The following is a 22,687-nucleotide window of genomic DNA, read 5'->3' as shown; positions in this document are numbered from 1 at the left end:
CATCCCTGAGTGGCATTACGTGAGCAATAAACCCCAATCACCCCTTGGATATAAACCTTCACCAGCTCAATCCGATTGGAGCTCCCTTCCAAAAGGCCTCTAGTTCTCTCCAAGAACTTTGTGATCTGTTCATCAGAAATCAGAGCAAATGGATATTCAGGTGAACAACAATCGACACCTTCTTCAAGCGGACCACTCCTGTAACATTGCCTTCACCACTGCCAACACCATCATGCAGCCAACCATCTCCCTCCACAGTATATACCTCATTCAACCACAATATCCATGAGTGACAACAGCAATGAGGATGAGACTGAGAAGGCAGGCATGTAAAATGGTGAGTTATGTAATGAACCTATACTGTACAGACAACTGTATGCCTAAAATACTATATCTGTCATTATCCGATTGTGGTAGGTGGGGGCGCTCACCATCCACTCATTCGATGTAGTGCTGCTGTCGGGTGTCTGCCCTATCCTCTCCTCCATCCTTCATTCCTTCCATCCTCTTCTGTCTTCCTTTACTTCATTCTTTCCTTGTCCTTCTGCCTATGGGTAACTTTACACTTCCTCTTCTGTCTTTCCTTCATTCTTTCCTCTTCCTTCTGCCTGTGGGCGACTCTACACTGAGTGACAAGCCAAATGGTTTCCTGTACACCAAGAAACCATTTACTACACTGGGTGGTAACCATATAACCAAATTTTGGCACCTGGTGGTTTAGTGAGAAATTATTGCATTCCAATCGGATTGAGCCAGTGAAGGTTTATATCCAAGGGATGGTTGGGGTTGATTGCTCACGTAACGCCACTCAGGGATGAGTGAGGCTGGTCACTCTCATCTTAAATGTCGGGACCAACTGCTTAGCCCCGGACTCCTACGCTCCTAAAGGGCAATGTAGGATTGGATGATGGATGGATGGATGTCATTATCCGAATTTTTTGCATTATCCAGCCCTCCTTTGGCCCAATTAGCTCAGTTACATGAGTGATTACCGTATAAAAGGTGTGGAAACAAACTAGTAACATGGAAAGGACAGACCAAGGTGTGTTAAAGTGGTACACTTATATGACATGGTTGATGAAATATTCACAAAGTTGCACAGATCAAATGAAGAAAGAGTGAGAGGAAAGAGGAATCCATGGAGATGATGAGAGGCTGTGTGAATCACGGAGGTCTCCATATCCATGTGGGTGAGAGGCATGTAGGGTAGGGAACAGAGCAAACTGGAATGTAGTGACTCATGGGGGATAACTAGCTGCCAATGATCTACCTATATAAGGCAAGAATCAAAGTAGCTGGAGGAAAATGCAGTGTGGGATCTGGTTGTGGGTGGTTCAATATAACTTTGGTGTAGACCATTATTCATGACAGCTGAGACTGAAGGGAGGCTGTAATGGGGATACAATGCAAAGTATTCAATTTTAAGCACTGAAGCCATTTTGTCCATGTCACCTGAAACAGGATGCAGCATTACACAAAAGACTGCTTAGATGAACCTGATACTCTACTAAGTCAGAATACAGTAGAAGTTTACCACGTTTTGATATAAGGGATAGGCCTATGTATAAGAATAAGTCATGACACTGGTTGCAGTGCTGCAATATATGATCACCACCTTGTTGGCCTGAGGATTTCCTCTAGAACTGGTGTGCCTGGAATGGGTCCTCCGAGGTCAATCCCATGCTTCCTCTTGTGTTGGCCCCTCTGGCTGTCGTACGATGATGATGTCTGGATACCCTGTGGTGATATCCCAAAAGTACCCAGGTCCTGAAAGTGAGAGGGAAGACATAAGCCTCTATCATTTTTAAAATAAGGATGCAATAAAACTGAAGTTCGTGTTACTGTATGTTCTCTTCTTCTCTTCCACAGGTCATTAAACCACCTCACTCCACCATGCTGTTCCACTGACCCCATTACCTCTTCTAAACCTAAACACCACCTCACAAGTAATAAGCTGTACAGTCACCCCAAGAAGTGATGGCAGAGTTTCAGATTGCTTCGGTCACTCTGCACTGCCATACGTTCAATGAAACAGTGAATATAAGGTATATATTCAATGCCTTCATCACATCATATCAAATATATATCACGCCAAGAATGATGTAAAATGAATAACAGGAGGCAGTGATATATTAGAAGTTAACACTTATATAGTTACCTTTCCCGATTTGAATGAATGTAAAATGTATTACTCCGCGCGCGGTGGGCAGTAGGCCTATAACTGTTCCTGATTTGTTTGCCATGTTTTCAAATACAGAAGCTCTAGTTTTGAAGACCAGTTAAGGAAAATTCTTGTGACTGCAATACACTGCCTTATTTTCAAATGCTATGGTGATGATACAGCAACAATAAGGATGCCATAACAATAAAATTATTATTCGTAATGATGCCCTACCTGCGGTAGCAGCAAGATCGTACTGCCTTTTATTCCGTCTTTCTCACGCCAATAATAATTATGATTAGCAACTTTATTTCCAGCTGATGCAAAATTATTTTTACTTGTAAGGAGGTATGACAGATTCTGCCTTTTTCTCTTACACTAGGCGATAAACAGGACCAAAACATGAGTTCATGAACTCTTGCAATGCAAAAGCACGCACTCTTTACTCCATCTTTTAACCTTAATATCTGTCTTTTAAAATAAACTGTAATGTCCTGCTGAACAGGAAATGCAGATTTGGAAGTTCTGAACTCAATTATTTGTTTATGAACCTCTGTATTTTATTATTCTTGCTAATCGATTATGCACTGAGGATATCAGACTAGGATAGCATTCTCCAAGGAGCTCCGACTCGGAAATTTCGAGGTTCTTTTTTTATACTTCTTTCACTGATAGCCCTCTGGCATATATTAAATAATCCAGAGATTATTCTTGATGGAAAACTGGCCAAAGGCAGTGTAATAACTTCATATCTGAGTAAATGTTATCTCCTTTCGTGCGTGTTGATCGAAACATTTAAAATAGCTTACTGGTTTGCGCCGCCTTCCCGCTTTCTGTCGTCGTCCATGAAGACTTTGGAAACGGAAATAAATGACTTTAAATTATTCCCTAGTATTGTAACGGAAATTATTTTATAAATAATAATTATTAATTTTAATTGTTTATTGAAGCTCCTTTTTGTTCAGTCTTACGCTACTGTAAAATTATTGCATGTTACCATACTAGACTTGAACTCCACAAATTATTCCTGACTGTCCCTGAGCGATAGTTGGGAAATTTCAATTAGTTCCGTTTAGGATTTCCTATTATCGTAACTAACGAACTGCTTCCCACAGTTTTGAAATACACAGGTACCTTAGCATTCATTTATTGTTTTTTGTAACAATTTTAAGTATTAGGTTTCACCTCGCAGAGATATAAGCAAGAGTATGTGCACCATCGCTGACCGAAAACTTCTGGATACTCCGCCGTCACTTCTTAGGCCAACTACAAATTCCATAAGCAAACATCTTGGTCACACCTTCCACCTCTGCTACTGGCTCCAGATCATATCTGCCCAGCTGCTTCTCCATTTCTCTTGTACTTCACCCATTTTCCCTCCTCATGCAGCCTTTCTACCCCATTCGCAGCAGTTTCCATCTGTCTTCCACTACCTCTGTGCACCAATCACTTTTGCACCTTTATCTATTACATAAAACATAATGAACACTTCCCAATTCTCTATGCACACAAGTGTCTAGCACTAATCTCTCTCACATTTACACACATGTGCAAGTGCACACTTACATGCACATGCACACACACATGCATGCATGTGCACACATGCACACTCTTGCACAAGCACAAGCACATATGCGCACACATCACAATCAACCCTTGCTTTACATTCAGCCAACTTGCCTCCCTCAATCTTATCATTCACCATATATTCCTGTGGACCAGCTTGTGCCTAAAGAAGGTACATACATGAATGGGTTACGTTTGGTGCTGGTGGTGGGGAATAATTTATCCATCCCACCCATCATCCAATCCCTGTTTGCCCCACCAACAGTGCAGCAGCCTACTATGCAACTCAGACTCCTCATTTAAGACAAAGATGACCAACCCTAATCATTCATGAGTGGTATTACATGAGCAACAAACCTAACCAACCAACAGATGGAAATTATTACAGGCTCCATCCAGCCAAAGCACCTTAGCCCACTACATCACCAGGTGTCATCTGGTTACCATTTATGATTGCCATTCAGCATTATGTGGTTTCCTGAGTTACAAGAAACCATACGGTAGGGGGACACATCCAGTGGCTAGCCAGGGGTGGGATAATTGAATATATATACAGTACAATAGAGTCCCTGTCATAACAGCAATTTGTTTTTCCAAGAACTGGAGATATGGACAGTTTCTATTTCTATCTTTCTTTGTCCTTCCTTTCAAAACAGCTACGGCAGTTTTCCTCAAGTAACCATGAATTGTTTCTGACAAAAGAACGCAAGGCTGGGAAAAACACTACTGTCAATGACCATTCATCCAACCCTACAATGCCCCACGAGGAATGTAGGAGCCCAGCGCTAGGCATGTTGGTCCTGACATTTACCATCCTGCAAAAACTAATCTGAGATACAACAAGGAACCCACTGTAAATACCTTTGGGATTCCCACCCCATGGTTTCTGTGGCCTTTTCTAACTTTACCAAACCAAAACCAGCCTACCTTAAGTCCATAACCACCACAAGCACCACAATATATTTATAATGCTACTACTGTATAAACCATTGCACATAGATTTATTATGGACCTTAACCCCTAAAAGCCTAATCGAACCAATTGATGTGATGGAGTTTTATGCCAAAATACCTGATCGCATCAATTGAGCGGGGCCTGTAAAAAACTGGGGAGCGTTTCCTCCGCGTCAATTATGACATACATGGCTTCATGCCAATGAGAACTCACCCCTGACATGGCGTGAGGGGGGGATCAGACCAACCCGGGCAGTGGGGGGGCACTCACCCTCTGGGCCGTGTCGGTGCCACCCTCTACCCCACTCCTTCCTTGTCCCCCATCACCCTCCGACCCCTCCATGCACCTGCATCTCTCCTCCCACCACCACCTGTGTCCCTACCCACCCACGCTCACCCTTCCTCCCACCCCGCTAGCTTTTCGTCCCCCCCGAACCCCACCCCTTCCCTCCCTCCTTGTCCCTCACCCCTTCCCATCCCCTACAGACCCCTGAGAGGTATCAGGCTGCCACAATCTTACAGAACACACTGAAGTGCTTTCTTTTCATGAGAAAAGTTGGTTATTTTTCCAACCCCCTTACCAATAGGCCTACTCCCCACAGCCTACTTTATCTCTCCACAGCCTAGTACTCTCCCCACAGCCTACTACTCCCCCCACACCTACATACCGGTACACCTGTTTTCAGGGTTGGTGTGATAAAACACTTTGAAATGACCTGTTTCAATAAGAAAAATGGGTAGTTATCAAAATTTTCATGTTTTCGAGTGTTTTCAAGGGGCAACTATTATAAACTTTTTTTAATTTTGACGCGCTATTGTATGGTAACCATTATGCCTACAGGAGTGCGGATTGCGTTGTCAGATGTGTAAATTCTTCCTCTTTAGCCAGAACACAATCAATATGCACATGGTGAAAGTTGCCAAAACACCCCCTAACTGCAGATGTGGGAGGTACCCTGCCTGAAATAATTGCGGTCTTTAGGGGTTAAAACATAGAGAAATCATAATACTGTCAATACATACAATCCACTCCCACCAAGTGATCAGCCATTTCGAGGATCTATCTATCTATCTACAGCCAGACACCATAATCCCGTAAAGGGTGGCCGTCTGTCTATGTTAGTTGCGTATGGGGAAGGGCACTAACCCTCTGCCAACCCACTTGTTGACACACATGGAACACATATGGGTTGGTTATATATACCACCCAGCTTTGTAAATGGTTTCCTGGCTTACAAGAAATCATTAGGTTTGTCACTCAACGTAATGCCACCTGAAATGGAAAGAAGAGTAATAAAACGCAACAGGAGAGATGAGAGAAATATGGAGAGGAGTGCAGAACCAGAAAAAGAATGAAAACGGTGAAAGATGAAGTGGGTAGGCTGTGCATTTATATTACAGGTCACACACATTACACAGTTTTTATCACTTTAGAACTTGAAAATATATTTAATGCTCTTTAGATCTGTTATGCACACATCATGCTGAGGACAACTATCGCTAAATGCAAGCTAAAATTTTGAACTGGGCAATGTACCTTTGCTTAGAAGGTAGGCTATTCCTGTGGGCTATTTCCTACCTACTTCCTGCTCAGTAATGAGCTCATCAGTACTGTTAAATACATGTTCACAAATTTCACTGAATTCTAGTCACTTTACAGCCAAAAAAAATATGAAATATTATTCAGAACTGTAATGCACAGACCACTTTGAGGATAATTATGGAATAGAATGACTTGAGATGGTTAATGTTTTGCAGGTAGGCTACACTATTCTCACTGATCAAAATGCTGCTCAACCATGGCGATCATCAAACCAAGAGCTGCCTGATCATTTACTGTACCACAAAATGGCATCAAACGCTGATCACAATCAAAATATTGTATACTGGAGATGACATACTGGGGGATGCCTGTACTGGCAATTACTGGTGCCAAGCCCTTCCCGGCACAACCATCTACCAGGGCACTACCATTCTCTTCCACTTCACTGGCCAACCACCCTATCTGTTCTAGCATTCCCCACTTTACCACTCATATTTCCAATCAGAAACACACTCTTGCTACTGCCATGTATTTCTCCAAACATGCTTCTGCTCTACTTGGTGGATGAGTTTGGGAGAGTGTGTAAGAAACAGAATCTAAAGGTGAATGTAGGGAAGAGTAAAGTAACGTTATGGTCTTCAAGAGAAGTGGAGTCAGTGAATATACAGTACAGTATGGTTGGATGAGGAGGAAATGGAAAACGTGAATGTGTTTAAGTACTTGGGTAGTGTGATGAGTAAGGATGGAAGTTTAGAGGGTGCATGCCTGAAAGTGTGCTGGTTCCTTGAAAGCAGTGATATGAGACAGGGAAGTGAGCATGGAAGAAACAAAGCTACTACAAGACAATATTCTGATACCAACTCTAACATATGGAAGTGGTGCTTGGACCTTGTTAGAGGAACAAAAGTCAAAAAAGAGAGCAGTGGAAATGAGTTATTTGAGAGGAGAATGTGGAGTCACATGGAGAGACAGACTGACAAATGAGGAAGTGAAGGAGCATTATGGTGTGGATGTGGATGTGACAGTAAGTGTCAGGAGAAACACAATGAAGTGGTTTGGCCATGTGGAGAGGATGGAGAGTGAGAGACTGATAAGAAGAGTGTATGTGAGTGAGGTGGAGGGGGGGAGGGAGGGAGAGGCTAAGGATGAGATGAAGGGATGGAGCAGAGAGGTATATGAGAGAGGGGGGTGTCAGCTGGAAGCAGGGCAATGAAATGGCAGGGGACAGGGTGACATGGAGGTGATTTGTTTGTGGCCACACCTTACGGGATTATGGCCTCTGGCAATAGATAGATAGACAGATGCTTCTACTCTACCCACTCAATCCTCTGTTGGAGCATATATGCATACAACCACCTAGGCTTGTATTCCTACATTCATTCTTTCATTCATCATCTAATCCAGTGTTGCCCCATGAGAAGCATTGGAGCCCAGGGCTTGGCAAGTTGGTCCTGACATTTAAGATGAGAGTGACCAGCCTCACTCGTCCCTGTGTGGCATTACATGAGCAATAAACCCCAGCCACCCCTTGGATATATACCTGCACTGGCTCAATCCAACTGGATCATTTTAATTGCCCACTAAACCACCAGGCACCATAATTTGGTTATATGGTTACCACCCAGTGTAGTAAATGGTTTCCTGGTCTACAGGAAACCATTGACTTGTCACTCAGTGCAGAGTCACCCACAGACAGAAAAAAGAGGAAAGAATGAAGGAAAGAAAGATAGGAAGGAAAGAAGGAAGGAAGAGAGGAAAGGGCAGGCATCCGAGAGCAGCACTACATCGAGTGAGTAGATGGTGAGTGCCCCAACCCCCAAAATCCTTGATCTAACTGATTAATTCTCCCTCACACTCTCTTTCTATCTCTTACACAAAGCAATGCATACATACTCTCTTTCCCTCTTACTCTCAACCATTTCAGGACACATGCACAATCCATAACTTTGTTCAGACATAATCACAGCCATCTTTCACTTCACTGGTACAGTTCCACTCATTCAAACTTTCTTATTTATTCCCAAAAACCACTTAATTCCACTCTCTCCACTACACTTAATTATCTTAGTATGCATCTTCTCAACACCTGATGCTTTCCCATTCTTTTAATCTCAGGTCAAGTAGTGTAGCAATGAATCCATGTCTCAGCTATCTGTGTCTGAGATGATTCCTCCAGTCACCATCATTCCCCCAGCCACCACCTCTAATGACCATGTGGTGACATAAAATAGCATTCTGACATAGAAGAAAGCTGTCTTTCCCATATGCTATTAAATCCCACACTAAGATATTGGCATCCGTGTCATCTTTTCCTTACCATACCCTCATGTATCTAGATCTCCAGTTCTTTATTTAGCTAATCTTATAAATTTCTGCCAATATTGTAACTGCCAACTAGACTAGGATACTCATTTTGGCTATCTATGGAGTAAACTACAGCAAATATGCCTCATACTACTTACTTCATCATCCATAAAATCTTGTGGTCTAGCTTTTTTGGCCTCAGCACGTTGACCTTTAGAGGAGACAAATGTTGAGGGAGTCCATCCTTCCTTGGTGCCTACCGAATTAAAGTAGCCTGCTGAGAACCCACCCGTAAATGCTCCATGGAATCTGGAAGTACAAAAGGGACATGTGAAATCTTGAAAACAATGTCACTAAAACAGTCAGGCTTAACAAAACACAGCATGCAGTAGTGAAATTTTTTAAAAAGTGCCTTCTTACTTTTTCTATCAGATGATGATTTGTGGGAAAATGCAAATAAAAAATGTGGTGGCTGAGTGGATATACTGGTGGGGTAAGGACTATGCGGTTGCAGGTTCAATCACAGCTGTTGCAAGGGCAAGAGTAAAGATTTTAATAGCACCAGAACTGTATATATGGCTCTACCATACAGGATGATTGCCAAGTTCCAATATCACATGCTACAAATGTGATATATGTAGCCTATCACAAAGACCAGATGGGTATTAGTGTCCAAATGATGACATTAAATACTGTTGGGATCCACTCCTTTGATGGTGTATGGTTGGTGGGGTACTGGAAATTAGGAATGGATTTCCTGGCCTACAAAAAGCTGCATAAGAAATAGACAAAAACACTGTTTTTTGGAAGGTCAAAAGCCCATTTTTCACTTATAGACAGTGAAAGCACTGGAGAGGGATGACTTCCTGTGGTGGCATCAATGTACCTAGAAAGAGAGCAACGCCACCCACCTCCCTATAAGAGGATGGTAGATTGCACTGTCAACATAAAGCTACACTCCTGAAAACCCATACCATTTTTTTTTAACAGAGGGCCTGCAGTTATTTTGGCCTGCCAATAGTGCTGTAACCGATACGATTCCCCAAACCGATATACCATATCGCTGATATCTGCATTTTTTCCGATGCCGAACCAATACCGATATTTATCGGGATATCGGATATGGATGAAAGAAACATAAAATGACTTTTACTGAAGATTTCATTAACTGTTTTGCCTGATTCTGTGTGAAAGAATGTTGTTACCTTGACAATGTTTTGCAGCTAAACAAAGAGTCTTACCGAAAACCATTAAAGGTTCATAATAATAAGTGGATGAGTAAGAATGGAAAAAAAATAGTACTGAAGGCCAAAAGCAGCTAGCTGAAAGTGAGCTATACAGGGAGTCCCCAATAAACGAAAGGGTTGGGTACCTTTAAAATCTTTTGTATATCGATTGTTCGTATATTGAAGCATTTTTCCCCATAAAAAAAATTAAGAAAAGGAGGAGATGTGTTCCAGGAGCCCCCCAGAAACTGTCAACGAACTACTCTGTACTGTGCCAGGCTGGTTGTAAGCTCTTAAATCTACAGTGGAAATGTTATTAAAAGCTAAATGAACTTTAAGCAGTTATTTATCAAATTACTGAGTAAAAAATAGAAAACAGTACTGTACAGTATATACAGGTGAGGCCCAATCTCACTCACGCCCTGGCCTTCCTCGTGCCTCTTGATAACTTCAAGCTTGCGCTCCAGCATCAGGGTTCAGTGTTGCTTCTTCTTGAGAGACTCCACAGATGATGATGAAGGTGAAGGACGCTTGGGTGGCACGATGCAAAAGTTTCTCGGAGTACAGACGGTATGCACTACACAGCCGGGGAGCGGAAACAGACTGGGACGAAGTGGAGGTAGTTGCTTGCCTCACCATACACAATAGTGGCACTGTGGTTGGTCGTGCGCCAAATTTGAATCATTTTCTCATAGCACTTTTCGTATCATCGAACCATATGCCTTTCGTATGGGGGAATTTGTCCTATATTTTTCACTTTCGTACCTTCGAATTTTCGTATATTGGGGCTTCATTTAAAGGGGGTCCCCTGTACTGTGTACTGGTGGTGTGTAAGTGTGATGGATGTGTGGGTATATGTATGTAAATAGTGTTCACACACTGTCGCAATAAACATGAACTGCTCGCACCAATTACCGGTAGTTACTAGTCTTATTTAGTCATAATATTTACAATCCATCTTCACCCTGTTGTCTGAATAAAGAAGTGATTTACTGCACAAAATTAGAAAGAAGGCAGTAGATGGGGCTAATAAGGGCACAATAACTCTTGAGACTAGGAGATGAACGACATTTGGCAACTTTGGTTAAGCTCAGCTTCTACAGTGAAACAATGTTAGATGATACAAAACATTACAGATAGATCATACCTGTGCTTCTTCATTAGTACAGTATGCTAAACTTACATGGTTTCCAGTTTGATACTCATGAGTGGTATATTAATACAGTATCTATATCTATCTATCTATCTATCTATTGCCAGACGCCTCAATCCCGTTTGGGGTGGCCACAAACAAATCGCCTCCAAGTCGCCCTGTCCCCCGCCATTTCACTGCCCTGCTCCCAACTCACACCCCCCTCTCTCATATACCTCTCCACCCCATCCCTCCATCTCATCCTCGGCCTCCCCCTCCCTCTTCCCCCCTCCACCTCACTCACATACACTCTCTTCATCAGTCTTTCACCCTCCATCCTCTCCACATGGCCAAACCACCTCAGTGTGTTCCTCATAACGCTTCCTATCACATCCACATCAACACCACAATGCTCCTTTATATCCTCATTCGTCAGCCTGTCTCTCCATGTGACTCCACAGGCTCCTCTTAAATAACTCATTTCCACTGCTCTCACTCTTGACTTGTGTCCTTCCAACAACATCCAAGCTTCACTTCCATATGTTAGAGTTGGTATCACAATACTGTCATGTAGTAACTTTTTCACTTCCATGCTCACTTCCCTGTTTCTTATAACTGCTTTCAAAGAACCAGCAACCTTTCTTCCCTGCTGTACCCTTTCAAGCACTTCACCCTCCAAACCTCCATCCTTACTCATCACACTACCCAAGTACTTAAACATACTCACATTTTCCAATTCCTCACCATCCAACCTCGCTGTACATTCACTGACTTCACCTCTCTCAAAGACCATCACTTTACTCTTCCCTACATACACCTTTAGATTCCATTTCTTACACACTCTCCCAAACTCATATCCAACCTTGCTGTACATTCACTGACTTCACCTCTCTCAAAGACCATCACTTTACTCTTCCCTACATACACCTTTAGATTCCATTTCTTACACACTCTCCCAAACTCATTCACCAAGCCTTGCAGCTCCCCTTCGTCTTCACTCAACAACACAGTATCATCTGCAAACAACAGTACAGGGAGTCTCCAAACACTATCCTCTCTCACCAGGGCCACTCCAACATCCACTACCCTACCTTGTACCTCTTTTATTACCCCATCTATGTACAGATTGAACAACCATGGAGACATGACACATCCCTGTTTCAACCCAACTTTCAAAGAGAAAAATTCACTTAGTTCACCATCCACACGCACTGCAGCCTTCGCACCATCGTACACATAAAGAGCCCGTAATTAAACATCAATGGAATAAACTCAGACTATAGATATACAACTTCCTTAAAAAACACACCAATACAAGACACTAAAATAATAAACAGGAATAATTCACACTTCAACATCTACATTATATTTAGATAAAACAGAACAAACAACAGGGAAATGGGAGTGGGGTAGGAGGGGAGTTTCACCACCCTAATACAAAACAGTATTTTTTTTTTTTTTTTTTTTTTTTTCACACCACCACAAAACAGACAGAGCAACAGGTCCTCAAAGAAAACACCACAGAAATATCATCAATACAAATCAAAATACAAAACCAACACAATCCTGACCTCCTTCTACCCTGCTTGTCTGTAACAATCTGGTCTTCCAGTCGAGGGGCCTTCCGTGGGACATCATCATCTGCAGGGGGAGGAAACAAAAATTGTAGCTAATCATTGAACAAAGTCATTTATTCCAGCTTTATTCTTCTGTATGTATTCAAGTACGTAAATACATTTTCATATTTCTTTTAATACCTGGAAAACAATTATGATCATAATTTTTCCAATTTCCCATTTACTGTTGCTGGATATGCTCTTTCTCATGAACTGTGTTGTAAAACCACTTTGGAGCCTACTGGCAATACACCTAACGTACGTTACTGGTAACCTAAGGTAAGGAGCTTCATTTCTACACAATTCTACTAAAAACCTGTCTGGGAGCCTCGTCACCAATGATGAAAGCTCTAGATTTGGGTAAGTTCTGACAGCTTAGGTTTAGTGCACTTCAGCAGGACAATTTTGCCACAACAGTAAACCCTCCCTATATTAAAGCACATTCATCTGAATTTTGGTTACATCAACTTCTCTGAGCCTACCAAACAACCTTTATTTATGTTGAAGAAAAGGTTATTTAATTAACGTGGCCACCAGACCAACTGACAGGGCAGCAGAGTACTTTTTTCCCTGGCCTATTACTAGTTACTAAATAAATAAATAAATAAAATGAAATAAAAAATACTACAGGGCAGTCTTGATGATACAAGCAGTTAGGTTCCTCCAACTAACCTCATAAGCTGAACACTCATATAACGAAGTACTATTGGTCACAAGTATTCTTACACACCTCAGGTTTGCTTCTCCCAGATTTCATCAAGTAATACTGACTCCACTTCCAGATGTACGATATCCTATGTTCCCCATCTCATTTTCCCTTCACGTCCTTCTAGCCATTTACTTACCTTGGGACGATATTCTATGAATATTGTTACCGGGTATTAGTCCCTCCATGAAGTCAAAGCTTATTTACTCTGATACTGATTTTATGTGTGAAGCAAACTGGTCTCTCCTCCCTTTCCTCTTCCTTCCCTCCCTCTCAATTTCTCTTCCTCCCCCTCCCCTTTCTTCCCTCCCTCTCTCTTTCTCTTTCACACTCCCCCCTCCCTTTCTCCTTATCCTTCCCTCCTCCCTCATTCTCCCTTCCTAGTTCCCCTTGTTCTCTCTCCCTTCTCTCTCTCATACTTCCAGCTACTGTATTTACCTTGCTTGAGACGAAATTTCTCTCGTCTATTATGCCATTATTGATGAGTAGTTTTTGTTAATCCCTCCATCCAGCCAATAGTTTATCTAAGGTATTGTTCTTATATTCTGATACAGGAGTCCCTCATTTATCCAGACACTCATTATCCAGAAGTGTTCATTGTCCAGACGCTAGACCCTGGTTCTATTAATCCATTATCCGATTTTACTTACTATTATCCGGACATAAAAGTCCCCTAGAACTTCAGCCGGCCAGCTGACATTTTCAAACATTCAATATCGTGGTCATTGGACTCGTGCCTAGCGGGAAGTACCGTATTTTCTTTGTGAGTAATAGTTGGAAAGTGGCATTACTGATACTTTTTAAATAAAGTGGAATGTGATTTTCAAGGCAGCATTCATATTTCAGAGGTAATTTTGGTAATACAGTATCCGTGAAACGTCAAATTCTGTATGTTGCCGTAAAGGCTACAATTCAAGCCAACAGAACTTTGCCTTTGAAACTATCTGTCAATTGCTGACTGACATGATCCACTAGCCTTTCCTTCTATTTTTTCCTGTGGAGTGATCCATCATTCTGTGACTCTTTTGTGAGCCTTGTAGTCATGGGTAAAATATCATTATTTCAACTGAGAGTGGTCTGACATAGCTGACATGCTGAAACCATAGCCAATGATGAGTTGCAGGCCTGTTGACTGATTAGTCTTATTTTCTGTACGGTACTACTCTTCGGATGTACCGGTATCAACTTTGCACATGTATAAAAATCTACCCATCTGCTTTTTGGTCATTTGACACTTGCACATTCTATATAAACACACATGGAAAGCAATTCTGTGATGATACAAGAAAATAAAAGGAAATACCTGTTAGATCAACATTGTTGCAGGGAAATGGTCATATCTGACACTTGTCTGACTATCCATCTATAGCCATGTGCTATAATCCCATAAGGGGTGGCTATTTGTCTGAGTTAGCTAGTGTTTTATAGACAGGGGCACTAACTGTTTGCCAAGTCACTTGTTGACATGTAGAGAACACATACTGTATAGGCTGGTAATATGGTTATCACCCAGTGCTGCAAGTGGTTTCCTGGCTTACAAGAAACCATTAGCCTTGTCACTCAATGTAAAGTGACCTCTCTTCCTATGTCTCCCATCTTTCTTGTCACTTTTTATTACACTTTCTTTTTCACATGGCTTTACACAGAGTAACAAGCCTAATGGTTTCCTACGTCAGGAAACACCTTACAATGCTGGGGGTAACCATATAACCAACCCCATATATGTTCCCTATGTGTCAGCAAATGAGTTAGTGCCTCTCCCCATAAAACAACTAGGCCTAACTCAAAAGTCAAATGGCCACCCCTTCATGGGATAATGGACTCTGGCTATAAATTGATAGACTTGATGCAATTCACTTGTAATTTTCCAGGACAAAAGGAAAGTATTGACTTATATATGAGACTGTTTCTGACTGGCTAAAATATTAAACTAACGAAACCAACGCATTTCTGCTGGAATAACCAGTAGTATATCTCAAACCTGCTCCTCAGGCTGCTTCAGTCCTGTAGGTATGACATGCTGTAAGTCCAGCTGGAATAATAGTGATAGTTGGCTCAGACAAATGCAGGAGGGCTCCCATTAACAAATGATGAAAATGTTAAGACAGGGAATATCTTTTATAACTGTAAATTCATTTATGACCCATAGATTCCGCAGAAACACATAGGATTTATATTACTCGAGAAAAACTGTATAATTCTGCTAAAATATATAACATGTTCACTCAAGAGCGCATGGACAGGTTTGTTGATTTGGTAGAGGCATACTAGAGGGCAATGGGATGATTCAGATCTGACGTACATTCCCAAATCATGAAAGTTAGTATGGTTGAATTAGGTTAGATTGAGTTGTATCAGATCATCTCTGGTTAGGTTAGCAGGGCTGAGCAACTACAGTCGAGGTGCGCGACTGAGGTTGTTATTATCGTGCCCTGGCAACTACCATTCAAAAGTATGTCTGATTTCGTGTATTATATGAAACGCATATGATTGGTGTATAATAAGTTCATGTATAATATTCGTGCTTAATGTTCTGATTCGGGCATAATATGATACAAAATCGGTTGCACTTTTGAATGGTAAGTTGTCAGGGTACGATAATGACAACCTCAGAGTTGTGCGCCGCGACTATAGTGATGAGCTGACTGGAGCCAAATCAACCTAAAAGTTTGTTGAATGAGGAGTTCGACTGGGACAGGGAAGGTTTGGAGCCAGCAGATCCAGTGTCTGGCCCTTGGCCTTTGATTGATACTGCTACTGTGAGTGAGGCAATAGGCAGGATGAGGGTGGGGAAGGCAGCAGGTGTGTCTGGGTTGACTGCCGAAATGTTGAAGGCCTCAGGCGATATAGGGGTGAGTTTAGTCACTGACCTGATAAATAGGATTATTTATGAGTGTGTTGTCCCAGATGATTGGCTGAAGAGTGTAATTGTAAATGTGTATAAAGGGAAGGGTGATGCCCTGGAAAGAGGGAATTATAGAGGTATAAAGCTTTTAGATCAGATAATGAAGGTAATGGAGAGAGTTTTAGAAGGTATGATTAGAGAAAGAGTGAATATTGATGAGATGCAGTTTGGGTTTATGCCAGGTAGGGGGACCACTGATGCCATATTCATTGTTCGACAGCTTCAGGAAAAATATATTGGTAGGAGAAGGGATCTTTATTTTGTTTTTGTTGATTTGGAAAAGGCCTTTGACAGAGTCCCTAGAGAGCTGGTGAAGTGGGCAATGAGAAAGCTTGGCTTGGAGGAGTGGCTGGTTAGGGTGGTTATGGCCATGTATGTGGGTGCTCACACCCAGGTGAGAGTGAATGGAGATTTGAGTGATGAGTTTTCCGTGAATGTTGGTGTGCATCAGGGGTCAGTCTTGAGTCCCATGTTGTTTATCATGGTACTTGAAGCCCTTTCACGTGACTTTAGAAACGGACTCCCGTGGGAGTTGTTGTATGCTGATGATTTGGTGTTGATTGCAGAGAATGAAAGGGAGGCGGAGGAAAGGTTTAGGAAGTGGAGAGATGGTATGGGGCAAAAGGGTTTAAGGGTAAATGCAGATAAAACAAAAGTGATGATATCTAGGGTTGGTGGCGGTACTGTCAAAGACGAGGGAGAGTGGCCATGTGCAGTTTGCCACAAGGGCGTGGGAAGTAATTCCATCTTGTGCGGTGTGTGTGATAAATGGGTGCATAAGAGATGTAGTGGTATCAGAGGTAGACTGCGAGATAATGCTGATTTTATGTGTACGGCGTGCCGGGGTGAGCAGGTGGAGATCGTCAGACGTGAAAGGATTGAACTTGCTGGTGAATCTCTTGAGTGTGTGGAAGAGTTTTGTTATTTAGGAGACATGTTGTGTGCTGAAGGTGGGGCTGGAGCTAGCTCTGTGGCTAGGGTGAGAAGTGGTTGGAAGAAGTTCAGGGAGCTCTTGCCTCTCCTGACATTGAGGGGGCTCTCCCTACGTGCTAAGGGGTCTTTGTATGCAGCGTGTGTTAGGAGTGTAATGCTGTATGGTAGTGAGACCTGGGCAGTGAAGGAGGAAGACATTCGCCGGCTCAGACGTACAGAAATGACAATGATTAGGTGGATGTGCAGTGCGTCCCTGCGTCCAAGGCCTGGAGGGGCTGGGTTTACAATGGAAGAGTTGAGAGGTAGGATGGGACTGGAGTGTATTGGTGTTGTGATGAGGAGAGGTAGATTGAGGTGGTTTGGACATGTGGAGAGGATGGAGGATGATAATTGGGTGAGGAAGGTGAGAAGTGTTAATATTGGGGGTGGGGTTATGAGGGGTAGACCGAGAAAGACATGGGACGAGGTCATTAAGTGTGACCTTAGGGTTAAGGGACTGAACAGGGAGGCTGCAATGGATCGTGCAGCGTGGAGAGCCGCCATTAGGTGACCAAGGCCGACACATGCAGGCATGTTGGAGCCTTTAAAAACGAAAACAAAAACGAAAACGAAAACGTGGCTGATTACCATGGCTTGCATGTAAAACTGGTGGTTTTATAGCTGATGTCTTCATAGTTACAAATTTCTGCGACTTGTTAAAGATCTCCCAATCATAATTACACTATAGTTATAAAAAAATATATATATATATATATATATATACAAATTTTATGTATGGGAGATCTGCAGTCTCACTGTTGCTTCTGGTGATGGTGGAAAATAGCTGCTGATGTTAAGGTATATTAGAGTGGGAAACATTAGGTTGGGGTACACTAGGTTAACGATTTTACCGAGTGTTCACTCCCCAAATTTTCCTCATTTTAAAAATTCTGTCCTCTTTGTGGTGACTAACCTGACAAAGGAGAAAACACTGAAAACATTTTGAAAAGCATTCTAAACACACAAAACAAAAATGCAACAATGTGGCCCCTATCCACAGTAATCATTGCTACTAACAACTTCTTGTCCAACATAGGCTACAGCTGTAGGTCTAAGATGCAAGTTTTTCAAAAGCAATTGCGGAATGATTCATATATACTCTACAGTATGGACAGCTATGGGATTTTTAAATTTACTGACGGCATGAAATACTGACAATATTGTTATTTTCCATAGGTCAGGGCTTTTTAAAACAGCAAATTTACCTTCGCCAAGCTCTTCCAATGGTGTACCATAGTAAGCAAAATCTTCGTCATCACTGTCACTCATTTTTTCTGTATGAAGTAACACGGCTCACACTACTGTTTATGTTCCAAGGTGCGACGGAAAACCAAATCGGCAAACGTTTACCGAATCGGCACTTTTAATTGGAAAACATTATCATTTTTATGACCACATAAGTTCATACACATCTCATCATCGGAAAGCTAGTTAAAATTTTATCAATTAAAAAAAAAAAATCAGGATTTTAGTGCACAAACATGCTAAAGATAGCGGAGAAGGGGGGGGGGTTACCATAACACACAAGAATTGGCAGCAGCAATAATAAAAGATTAGATCTCCATTCTCAGTGAAATTACATTTATCGTTATAAAACTAAAGATTATACACGGAAATGGTCAACAGCCAAATACACGGAAATGCTGAACTGTTCCTCAGTTACACTTAAAATTAGGGTAATAATTGAATAATGGATTCCTAGCGTCAGGTATCAAAGACCATATATACCTACCAGTGGTTCAGAAATAGGGAAGATGTTGAAGTGGTCTTCACATTGAAGCGTTTTGGCGATGAAGCTGCTTGATTGGTCAGTACCGTCAGTTGGCTGAATAGCTAGACCAAACGTCAGGTTTTGTTTTGTTTTTTTTTTTTTGGGTCCGACTCTGGGCATAGGCTTCACATCCCGTTCCCAAGGCCCAGTAGTCCTCTTGCATTCCATACACCTCCACGATACTAGCTAACTTCATAGACGTGGGAAAGTAAAGGCCGGAAGAAACTGGGTAATATCAAGGACAAGTAGGAGAGAAGAGTTCATGCCATAATATGGTTATATGGCACTGCGGGAGTTGAGGGAAAATACAGGCCGGAAGAAACGAAAATATAAAACCAAGAGGGAGGAAAGAAAAGGATAGTAAGGAGTAAAAGACGAAACAAAAAGGCCCCTTTTAGTCGCCTCTTACGACAAGCAGGGATACTGGGGAAGTATTCTTTTCCCCCCTCCCCAGGGGAACATTAATGGAAAGATTACAGATGAATATGTCCCCTGTAGTCGTCACTTGCAACAAGCAGGGATATTGAGGAAGTATTCAACCCCTCCCCCCACCTTCCCCAGAGCGCAAATTAAGGCAATAACAACCAAGAAAGGAACTGATTTAATACCAAAAATCCATTCCCCCCTAAAGGTAATTCGCCCTCAAATTTCTCTTTAAAATGGTTTATTCCTGTGACTCCAGCTCTGTCTTTATGCTGCCTCCCTTGGCTTATCTGATAAATGTTTGATAATTGCGCTGTTAGCAATATATTTGCTTTAAAACTGAATTTTCCTTTACGGCAACTTTGCACCAACACTGTGGTCCCATCATCCTTCTGTGTCGTGTACACGAGTGTGTTTTGGTAGAGATTCCATCAACAGTGCCATGGGTAGGCATCCCTATTCACACTGCAATGAAATCCCCTTCTCCCCCTATCCCTCCACCCACACCCACACACACACCTAAAGCACAACACGGTGTTTGGGTGGGATGACTTCACATGGTTAATTGTGGCATGAGCAGAAACCGTCGGCTCCACTAGATTATACAAATAACTCGGAACTAATTTCTTATACTGCACGAAGATGATAGCCGGCAAGAGATGAGCAGCTTTATAGTCTGCAGTTCCCTGGGTTCACGTTTCAAATGATCTGGGCCCACAAACAAGACACTTCATGCGCCACCTCACATTCTTTCAACATAACCTCAACAAAGATCTCTGGAAGCAACCAGACGAAGTGGCTGGTTTCTTATGAACCAGTGGGTTCATGTCCGGATGAACCATGGGCTGCAACAACAATGAAATTGTTTTTGCTTCTTTCACACTTTACCTACATTACTTTTAAGTATTGTACTAAACATTCTGCACTCACTCCACCCCCTCCACCCATACAGTATAGCCTACTTCTCCACCCCATCCCTTCACCTAATCTTTGGTTTCCCTCTTCCCCTCCACCTCGTTCACTCTGTCTGGTTTGTCTGTCAATCTCCATTCCCTCCACATTAACCATCTCATGGTACTCCTAACGTTCTCCAGCATAATTCATGTACTTCACTGTCCAGTCTGCATTTAGTTCAACATGGCTATTGAAATTCGGAAATGCCTTGTCAGCCAAAACTGTTACCATTAATCAGCTTTTACAACCAATACAGACCTGTGTTAGTAACTAAATCAAATTTTAAAAATTAATCCTGTCCATGCTCGGACTTAATCCCAGGTCAAGTGCAAGTACGTGGATTACCAAAACAAAAGTACTCAACTTGCCTACCCATCTATCCGGACCTCCTTTTCCACCCTAGGGCAGGGTAAGGAGTAGCAACATCCAAAAAGCCAAAGTTTGCCCAGTCCAATGGGGCATGCTTCCATTCACTCACCATTCAAGCTCTCAAAATCCTGGATCCATCAGATGGGGCACAAAAAAAGATTTCACCACGTCTGCAACTTCACACATACCTATCAGACAGAGCCAATCCAAATGCTGTCAGGTTTAAGGGGTGCATAATCCCTGGTTATGTGCTTCTCCACACAAAATTCATCCATCCAGCTCGGTCTCTTGTCAGTCTCTTAGCCTTATCAACTTCTATACTTCTCCTCCTCACACATAGCCTCATCAACTTCTATACTTCTCCTCCTCACACACTCATCCACCATATCCCTCCACCTTCTTCTTGGCCTACTTCACCTCCTCCCTCCTTCAAATTCCCTCAGATATACCTTTTTCACCACACTATTGTCATCCATTCTCTCCATATGACTAAACCACCTCAGACACTCTCTTTGATTCTGGTGTCACCGGACTTCCTCACTCTGCATCTTTCACGTATCATATTATTCCATATCTTGTCCGCTCTCTGTACTCCATATACATTCTTCAGCAGTCCCATCTCCATTGCTCTTGACTTTTTGTTTTCATGCCACACCATAGTCTCACATCCATATGTTAATGTTGGCATTAACACGAGTAATGTAAGCCCTGAGCAGCTGCAACACTCAAGCCTCTGTTTCTAGGCAAGGACTTCATGGCACCAGCTACTTTCCTTCCTTGTGTCACTCTACTTTCCACTTCTTTAGCACATTTTCCTCTCTTTTCTATCACTGTACTGTACCCAGATATTTGAACTCTCTAACCAATTCCGATCTCTCTCCATTCACTGTAACATCACACTGGGGGTCACCCTCTCTCTCATTAACCATCACTTTACTTTTTTCTACATTTACACTTAAGGCACGATGCTCACAGACACCTACAAATCTCTGCATTAGTCAACCAAGCTCTTGTGCGCGGTATTTGCAAGTTGCACTGCATCATCAGCAAACAATAAATTTGAGATATTCCATCCATCACCATTCATTACCTGTGCCATCTTTCTCTCCATTACTCATGTTTTTACTTCTCTCATCACCCCATCCATGTACACACTGAACAACCATGGAGGCATCATACAATCTTGTCACACGCCCACATTGATCGTGAACCATTCATTTAGATGCCCATTTACCCTAAAACATGCCTCACTACAATCATGAAAACTCTTGACGGAACCTAGCAGCTTCCCATCTACACTGTACATGCGCAAAACCTTCCACAATCCTTCTTTATCTACTTTGTCATATGCTTTGTCCAGATCCATAAATGCCATAAACACCTTATAGTTCTTCTCACACTCCTTCTCCATTATCTCACTGCAATTATTTGATCAACACATCCTCTGCCACTCCTAAAACTACCCTGCTCATCACTCACTAGGACTTCTGTTATCCCTCTGACTTCATCCATCCATCCATCATCCAATCCTAAGTTGCCCCATGAAAAGCATAGGAACCCAGGACTAGGCAAGTTTCTTTATAATAATTCTTCCATACACCTTCCCTAGAACACTCAACAGACTTATGCCACGATAATTCTTACGTTCACTTTGCTCACCTTTAATTTTGTACACGGGTACAATCACCACCTTTTTCCACTCTACTGGCACAGTTTCACTCATCCATGCCTTCTTACGTATCTCCAACAAGCACTTCACTCCACTCTCTCCGCTACACTTAATCATCTCGCATACACGTCATCAACCCCAGCTGCTTTCCCATTTTTCAGATGCTTCACAGCGTTTTTCACCTCTGCCAGTGTCTCATTGCCTGGCACAGTATTCCTTCTCTGTACACCCCCAAAACCATTATCATGTTAACAGTTGCTTTGCTCTCTTCATTCTCATTCATCAGACTTTCAAAATATTCTTTCCATCTGGTCCTTACTTCATTTCCAAGGGTTAATAATCTGCCACTTACATCCTTCACACTCATATTTCTTTCCACTGTCACTTCTGCACTTCTTTCCACAATAACTTCCTATT

General features: G+C 42.2%; 1 protein-coding gene across 3 annotated transcripts in view; it reads right to left on the bottom strand.

Moving 5' to 3' along the window:
- Positions 1 to 19,293, bottom strand: part of LOC145409690 (G patch domain-containing protein 1) — a 58,564-nt gene extending 39,271 nt beyond the window's left edge. For 2 of the 3 annotated variants that reach the window (XM_080280042.1, XM_080280041.1), the window contains exons 1-4: positions 18,290 to 18,357; positions 12,457 to 12,526; positions 8,686 to 8,836; positions 1,616 to 1,767 (exon numbers count right to left, since the gene is read on the bottom strand). In XM_080280042.1, the coding sequence (XP_080136168.1) occupies positions 1,616 to 1,767; positions 8,686 to 8,836; positions 12,457 to 12,526; positions 18,290 to 18,353 (437 nt within the window). In that variant the 5' untranslated portion in view covers positions 18,354 to 18,357. Of the gene's footprint in view, positions 1 to 1,615; positions 1,768 to 8,685; positions 8,837 to 12,456; positions 12,527 to 18,289; positions 18,358 to 18,816 lie in introns of those variants that run through there. The other variant, XM_080280043.1, reaches the window with a different exon arrangement.
- Positions 19,294 to 22,687: the final 3,394 nt, after the last annotated feature.

The sequence above is a fragment of the Coenobita brevimanus genome, chromosome 82 (assembly GCF_032717465.1).
Source record: "Coenobita brevimanus isolate Jiangsu-jjx chromosome 82, ASM3271746v2, whole genome shotgun sequence".
In the NCBI taxonomy this organism is placed as follows: Eukaryota; Metazoa; Arthropoda; class Malacostraca; order Decapoda; family Coenobitidae; genus Coenobita; species Coenobita brevimanus.
The sequence above is the reverse complement of the archived record's forward strand: the minus strand, read 5'-3'. Positions and strand labels throughout refer to the sequence as shown.